The sequence below is a fragment of the Pocillopora damicornis genome, chromosome 3, assembly GCF_964200805.1.
Source record: "Pocillopora damicornis chromosome 3, jaPocDami1.2, whole genome shotgun sequence".
NCBI classification, from domain to species: Eukaryota; Metazoa; Cnidaria; class Anthozoa; order Scleractinia; family Pocilloporidae; genus Pocillopora; species Pocillopora damicornis.
In genome coordinates, this window is record NC_142672.1 from 27,603,708 (window position 1) to 27,612,240 (window position 8,533).

Below are 8,533 nucleotides of genomic sequence, written 5' to 3' on the forward strand. Positions count from 1 at the left end.
TACGCATACACTCAAGATTGTGATCCCGCTGAAAGCAGAAATGCCTCACAGCTATAGAAGATTAAAAACTATATTTAAAATTCGTAGAAAAGAAAATAAGCTTCCAAATTTGCTCGTATTTTGGTCATACGCTTCTCTCCGCTTTTATGTAGTCAGGCGTCACAGGGGTTTTGAATTATCAGTTAATAAGGGCTCATGTTTGCCACAGAAATAAATTATAGCCAGCAAAATAATATATGTGTTAGTTTTAAGGCTAATTTTCGACAGCCACTAATCTTAAGAATTTATTTTAAAACACAGTCGCTTTAGCCTTCTCCGCTTTTTCTGTTCGAAAGACTGCAAGAACTCGAAGAGCCAGTTTTGATTACAAAATGGCGGATCAGTTCAGCTTCACAAAAACCATAAGTTACTGTTTCTTAATTGCCCCAACAGACACAACAAAACAGTTTCGTAACCGAAACTAATAATTTATACATTTGTTTTGGATTTCACACCATTTCTTATGAAAATATAATATAGTAACTAAACTAATATTTTATTTGAAGAATTTCAAAACTTGCCCTCAATGTTTATCTGGCCTGTTGCACGAGCACGGAAACGTCAGAACAGTTGGCTAAATTTAACTATGAGAGTAACATTTCCTACAAAATAGAGCTTTTCCCAAAAAAAATTAAAGCTTCCCGTCGAAATCTGTAGTCTTAATTTTCATGTGCTTTCGGTAAATAGAAAATGTTTTTTCAAAATTCGATTCGATCAAGGACTGCAGGAGTTCCGCTCCTGATCCAATTGTTACAGTTCGAGTTCGCCTTAAACTTTTCGAGTCTCGTTTCGCCCCACTAAACTAAATAGTGCACCTTTTTCTCCTACAATCTTGTCACAATGACAGCTGAGGTACTAAAATGCTAAATGCCACTTGTTCTAAGACGCTTACAAAAATGATAGACATGTGCAACGCTGTTATTATGAAAATGGACGGCGGCTGCAGATAAGTTATTAATAACTGGCGTACAAACAATTCAACGGAATAAACAGAAACAATTCCTCATTCTCGCACAAACAATCGAGCCAGTAAGGGAATAGATTCTTACGTCCTTGAAAGTTAATCCTGTCTTCCTTGGCAAAATGGGGCAAAAAAGCTTCAGTGCAAGCTAATTGATAGTCGCCAGAAATTACTCCTCGGGAACTAATATGCAAACCTGCAAACTGCATTGAAATATTTATACTTGGGCCGTTGTAAATTATTCTGAGGTTCAATTCCTTTTATTCACTGTAGGAACTGAAACTGTAGACTATAAGTGCTCCCAATCAGCCTGTTTATTGTAGAATGTGCCAAATTTGAAGTGTAATGATGTTTGTATTTACACAAAAAGCTTCATAACACGCTCAAGATATGTCGGTGAGGCTACATCAGAGACAGTTCATATACAATATTGGATAAGAAATTTGCATGATGGCAGTTCTAGTTTCCTTTCTCTTTTGCCTTGATTTGGTGCTAAAAATATTCATTTATTAATTTTTTTTACACGAAAAATTCTCGGAAATGCATCACAAGATAACATTAATCGCTTTCTCGGAAACTGGTGCTAGAGTAAATTTAGTATTTAAAGTCCGTTTTCCGGGAAAGACAGCATAAATTAAGCATCACAACGAAAGGGCATGGGAAGGGAGGTTGGCAGCTATTTGCCGATTCTGTGAGAGATGGTTCTATTGCAGTAATCATCATTTCCCTCCCCTCCCTCCAATGCCTTCCTATAACTTATCAGACATATAATCTTCTTGGTGAAGTTCATCATGATGAGAGGCACTCATGGTGAGAGGCGATCTACATAACACGTGACTACATCGTGAAACAAACGAAAAACTTAGCTTTCATTTTTATTTAAGGCACTCAATTGTCATCGTTTCTTTCTGTTATCATTTCTGCTGTTTTATTCCGAAACAAAATAAAGTAGTTCTTTAGATCAGCTCGCAAACGTTCAGTATAGGTAATCACATGATTTCGAGTGCAATTTGGAATAAATAAGACTAACAAAATTACACGAGCCCGTAGGGCGAGTGCAATTTGTGGTCTTTGAAAAAACTTACAAGTGCTTATTTATTCAAAAGTGTACGAGAAAAATCATGTGATTATGTATTAATAATATACATGAAAAAATACGAGATAGCTTATCACAATTATGCAGAATCAAATGCAAAAATAATTTATTCAATCCCTGCAAGTGACATCGTGCGTTCGGTCAAAACCGCCGCGTAGGATGAAAACAATAATATACAATGATATTTTGACATCTCAAGGCGCAAAAAAGTTCAAGGTTCGGCTAAACAGTTCAAGGAATTGTTCAGACTGGTTTGTTAATTCTTTGCACTGAATTAACCCTTTTCTACACTGAACTGCCTGAAAACTGCATTATCTTAACCAATCAGAACTGAGTAATTTTTCATGTATCTTATCAATAATGAAACAAACTCCACAACGAACCGATCCGATTAAAACAACTTCCGTCAGGGAAGACACACTTGCCCTGATCGCTCGAGGAATCGATTCGCGAACCAACATCTTCTGAATATTTTCATAATCACCATCGGCAAAATGAGAAACATTTTCACTTTCGCAGCTATCACTCTTGCTCTTTGCATCATTATTGTACCTAGATATGGAGAAAGTATTAAAAAAGGGCACTTTCTTATCAACCACATTTACCAAGATGCCGTACCATTCCGCACTGTGGTCCGTTTACGACACATGTATCGAATTGTTTTATATCAGCTTCGCAGAAACAGTGAGTTGATGTCTGAAAACACATTACAGACAGAAATTTTTGATAACAACGATAACTACCCCCTAGAGGGGAAGAGGGAATGACAGGTCATAACATCCACCATAGATATCCACAGTTATTCGCCCTGGTCGACTGCAAATGATAAGATTAAACGGACAGCTGATTTCAAACGATATGATTCAAAGTTTATATGTATAGTAACTTAAAAGGTATTTTATTTGCAGGGGTGAGCTTTTCTCATAATATTTTCAGAGTTTTCACTACCTTCTACTGTTGACAAAAGAAGGACGTAAGCGTTAGCGGGTTTCAGAAACATTCTAAGCCTAACAATTAGTAGTGTTAGCATTTCTGTAATGAGTGCTGAAAAGACCGAAATTAATTTTTTTTGACAGATGCCACTCAAAATGAATACAGCGACAGAACCGAATCACTATTGGCTTTCTTGAAACATTTCAACCATAGCAGACATCACGTGACTAATCCCGAAGGAAAGAAGAAAGCACAGGAGTTCATTCATCAAACTTTCCAGGATTTGGGCCTTGTCACGTGGCTTGAAAAATTTGAACCAGATTATTCAAAGGTGACTATCCTTTGTTTTCTGGTTTATGTTTACTTAGTTTACTTGTTTAGTCAATTGTTTTATAATGAAGACCAGGATGTTATTTCCTGAAAAATTACGGCGTCTGTTCACAAATCCAGTGCCCACTTGGTGATGCTACCTATCACTTGATTCTGTTTCTAACTCTTCCCCCCTCCCCTCCCCCCCCCCCCTTGATGTAAAGTTATTCCGTCGTAGACAAGAGAATATCAACAATTGATATTCTCTTGATCGCTGACGGTTACTCCCGAAGTGTACCTGATAGTTTATCTGTACCCATTTATACTACAGAACGGAGAGAAGCGTTGTTAGGGATGAAGTGTCTTGCCCAGGAACACCCCGGCCAATTCTCCAGCCTCGACGACAGTCAGTGAGTCAGTCAGTGTGTTAGTCTGACCGTCGATCAGGTGAACCGTCATTTCACCTCAAAAGAAATGGCCAAGTCAATTGATGCCTCTTAAATGACCCATTCTAGCAAAACACGTATTTTTTCAAATCATTCTAAGATTTGTTTGCGAAAATTCTGTCTTCCCTTTTAAGTACGCGACTGGAGAAAACATAATCGGAATGCTCCCTGGCAAACTCGCTGGCTCGCCAAACGACAGGTTGTTTCTGATCGGTGCTCATTACGACACGATGCGAACTACCTTACATGGTAGTGACGATAATGGCTCAGGCGTGGCTGCTATGCTTCAGGTTGCTAAGCAGCTCGCCACAGGTATGGTTTGTCACGTGATTGTCTACTTGGAATGATGTTTTGAATTTTCTGTTTAAAGGTTTTATTTGCGTTTATGGACAAAAAAGTGCGCTCAGGCAACTTGAAGGTAGCTTCGCACACACTCACAAATATGGTAACGAAAAATGATAACCGGATCAGAGATGAACTGAAAGATCATTGTTATCTTCGGCCGAAGATCTTCACACTAAGACAACAAAATAGATGTATCTTACTTTCACTTTATCTATAAGCGTGTACTGATTATTGTTGTGGCACTATCAGTAAAACAGCGAGAGACAGGCAGGTGTGGACCGTTTCCTTTTCTTCTCCGCATCGCCGTCGGTGCAGCAGCGTGTATAATATATAAAGCCGGCTTTTTCACAGGACCTCAGTGGTTCGCAAGAAGGGTCTATTACGCTCTTTACTTTCTGCTTTCTTTTTTCCAGATTTCTCCAGCTGTACCCGTAGTTTCAGCGTTATCTTCGTTGCATTTGACTTTGAAGAATGGGAATCTGATTGTTCCAACCAAAACGTCGTGCCCGAATGTGCTTGTGGCTCTATCGACTGTGGAAGTCGCGCTTTTGTCGCAAATTTCACCCAATTTTACAACGGGTCCTTAAACTCAAACGGAAAGCTTCAGGGAGCGATTATCATGGATACAATGTTCAATTATAACACTACGCCTCATTCGCAGTTACTCCCATTTGGAGTAGAACGTCTCGCACCAGAAATTTACCATCAGATCAAAGAGGACGAGTTTCGAGGGGATTTCCTTTCCATGGTTGGACGACAAGTGGATGATGCAGCGCTTCTGAACTCATTCTGGTATCATTACAGTCAAGTGAAATCTGGTAAGCAGCCATTCGGTCGTCTGCCTCGGCTTTCTTACCTTACCAGATGCTCGCAGTGTAGCAATCTCCCCAGTACTTAAAATTAAACGAGAATAAAATCATTCGCCTTTTTTAATTGATAAATGACGGATTGATCTTCATCGGTGAATCGCAATTAAACGAACATAAAGAAGAGTTTAAGGCTCAGAATACTACAATTAAATCTGAAGGTGCTTGAATGTAATATCAAATTCTTATGCCTTCTATTTTTATCATTGAGTTTTTTTCATTATTATTATTGTTTGCCCGTAAAAGAAGAAAAATTTAAAATTTAGTCGTGCAATGATATTTTAAGATTTGTAAATTTTTCTCTGAATGTTATATTTACTCACATGACACATTTGACGTTGTAGATCCTTGCAGTAGGCAAGACGAGTGCTACATCGATCTGAAGCTATCACCATAAAGTCTCTGTGGCTCCGGTTATAGAGTCCGAGAGTCTGGGTTCGATTCCTCACGTGTCTCAAATCTATATCATTTGCCCCGCGCTTGTGACGAGAATAGCATCTTTCTCTGGTCTGGATTTCAGGAGTTTGAAGATAATCTCCTTAAGCGATCGGAGAACGCGCGATGTACCAAAACGAAATATTATAATAACTCCGGATTTTTCCAAGTTGAAGAAGACTTGCTGTGACGGTTTTTAAAAAATTTATCCGCAATTGATTAATTTCATAATAGGATAGTGTGATTTTAATTTACCTTTTTCTATCCTTCACTTAGCTCTCGGGGACAAAACTGCAATGTATCAAGTAAACCTTCCATTTCAAGGACAGCCATCAAAACTTCCCCCCTTACCTGCTTACCTGCTTGGGGATTTCTTACGTAGTGATCACGTGTCTTTTTGGGACCATGATCCGTCAATGAGCGCCATCTTCCTCAGTGACACAGCTGACCAAAGAAGCTACATGAAATCGTGTTACCACAAAAACTGTGACAGCCTGAGTCATGTGACGTCTGAAATGCTTCAGTTCTTACAGAAGACCACTGACACAATTCTAGCCACAGTTAATGATGTCACCAAGTTATCGTGCAACGGCACGACCATCACGACTACCACTACCACTACAGGTAAGATGGGGTTGGTGAGAAGAAGATAAGAACACGAAGGAAAACATTAAGCTGAGTTTTTTACTCTGGGATCTGTAGGTGCCTTTAAGTACTGCTCTCATCGTATTTAATATGTTGTGCAGCATATCTGATTTATGGTTTAGTAGTAGTCGGAATTGGAGGTTCACGCGAGACAAATTTCTTTGAAAGAAAGAGCATAACTAATATATTTCACAAATGTTTATCTTCCCTTAAAATGTTAAGTGACAAAAACGTTGCAGTTCGTCAAATTGGTTGTGGCTTGTTTTTTTTCGCTTTTCCTCTAATCGTAGAGGACCTTAGAAGAAATACCAACTAGTAAAAAGACACCGACCTTGTGAATCTATACACAATTATCGACTGATGGACAACAATCAAATATCGCTTGACTAATCATAACTTTTTTCTTGTTCATTTTGCAGCTTACGGTATGATAGGATTGGAGATCGGCTTTTTGGCATTTGGAATGTTTTTGCTTGGCGCGTTAATCGCTGGGGCAGCATTTGTGTTTTACCTTCGCTGGTTCAAGAAAGACGCATCATTTGTCAGCCAAGATCACTTGCAATCAGGCTTCAATACAAACGTCATCTAACCCTTTATCATTGCACAAAGTTCACGAACGTGGCCGTCTCACAGGATGCTAGTAAGGAGTCTTTTACAGCACTAATTGAAGAAACTGGGCGCTCTTTTTTAATTTTAAAATTTTTTAGCTAAATCGTTTTCATTATCTTTTAAATAATAAGACAATCCTTGGTCTCCTTGGTTAAGTACTGAATGGTTTTTGCCTTACCTAGTAAATATTTTGTTTCCAGTTGAAAGTGGAAGCTGTTATGTACGTGACAGGGAATGTCTCTCATTACATTGTAACCTAGCCGCCCTGGAAGACCCTCGAAGTTATGGCGATTGAGAGATATTAGTGATCTTATACTCATTAGGCAACCTTAAGGATTTAACTCGGTGTGATTCTTTTTAAGCAAGTATTATGCTTAAACAAACTGTCAAGATGACAAAATGTCAAAAACGTTTTTTGCTGATTTTTTAAAGTTCGATTATAGTCCACGATCTCATTCTTTTCACAAATAATTTAGAAAGGGGCTCGTTAGAGGCAATACTCATATCTCTTACCATTTCAGCGTTTTCAATGCATCATTTAAACCGAAGTAAAGCGATGGTAAACCGATGTTCCCCTCAAATACAAATCTTTTTTTAGTAATTTTAAATTTGAATGCGTTTGTCTATTTATGAAATACTAAGGCTGTTTAAGTGTTAGGAGTTAACTGTAATGAATCAGTGATACGGGTGCGAGGAGCCTCAGTTCAGTTTACAATTTCTTCTTTCCGAACTGACTCACACGGCTTTTAGGGCTTAGTAGGGTTTCTGTACATGAATCATGAAAGCATGAAGATGGGAAATTATTCCATCAAAGGCTGTTTACCTCTCGCTGGTACGTATTCACACTAGGCCCATACGAACGAATTTTATAAAAGAAGAGGAACAAAGTCAATAAAAATTATGACTGACTTATAGTGGGGTAATTTAGCACTATCAACTGAGTTGGTAACGTAAATTGGCAGACGTTTCACTCTGACGAAGGGCTAACGCTCTTAACGTCAGCGTTGTAACTCTTTACGGTGGCCAATTTACGTTATCAACTAGGTTGACTAAATCACCCTGTTATACTCTCCCATCGACGCAGCACCACAGTTTGTTTAGGAACCTACCCCCTTATTTCATTTCACTAATACTGAGCCTGATATTGCCCTAAAAAATTAAAAAATTAAACCAAAATTCTAACCTATTTTTGCGTGTTTTGAAACACTTCATCCTTAATTAAAGCATGTCCTTCTCTTCTTTTTTTTTTTTCTTTTTTATCATTTCTGCTGCCAAATACTCGCGACCGCGCTCATTGGCATAAGCGAACTTCTCTTCTTCCTTTTCATCACCCAACCGTATATCTTACAGTAGTCGCTCCTCTCCCACCCCCTCCCCCCACATTCCTATGTGATCCGAGTTTAATCTTAGCTTTGAGTAGTGAAAAAGTGATAGAAAGGAAAAACATCACCCTGAGTGGACGGAAAAATCGTGCTGTGAAAGGTTCAAGTTATTTTAAATAAAATGCATGTACAGTGGCTGGTTGTCATGACCCTCCGAGTTTGAGTTTGTAAGTGCATTTACACAGGAGCTAGAGTAGATCTTTTTTTGATTTGTCGTTTGTACAAAGAAACCAAGAGTAGGTAGACTGAAAGAATATTTATGAGCTCCTGATGCTACAACTAATCGAGAGGAGGGCTTTTCTCTTGCAAAACTAATTTATTACCTTGCTGATTTTTTTTTTTGGGGGGGGGGGGGGTTCTGACGAAAAAACTCGCCGGTATTCGGTTTCCATAAAGGCCCAGAACCTTACTCAATTAGTAATTGGGAGATAGTGACCTATGTGATAGCGAGGGAACGACGAAAATAT

General features: G+C 38.6%; 1 protein-coding gene across 2 annotated transcripts in view; it reads left to right on the top strand.

Moving 5' to 3' along the window:
* LOC113666410 (uncharacterized) overlaps positions 1-7,292 on the top strand; it is a 7,946-nt gene extending 654 nt beyond the window's left edge. For both annotated transcript variants that reach the window (XM_089200003.1, XM_089200002.1), the window contains 5 exons: positions 3,173-3,360; positions 3,919-4,096; positions 4,543-4,947; positions 5,707-6,054; positions 6,495-7,292. In XM_089200003.1, coding sequence (XP_089056129.1) covers positions 3,173-3,360; positions 3,919-4,096; positions 4,543-4,947; positions 5,707-6,054; positions 6,495-6,664 — 1,289 coding nt within the window. In that variant the 3' untranslated portion in view covers positions 6,665-7,292. The remainder of the gene's footprint in view (positions 1-3,172; positions 3,361-3,918; positions 4,097-4,542; positions 4,948-5,706; positions 6,055-6,494) is intronic.
* The last annotated feature ends 1,241 nt before the right edge of the window (positions 7,293-8,533 follow it).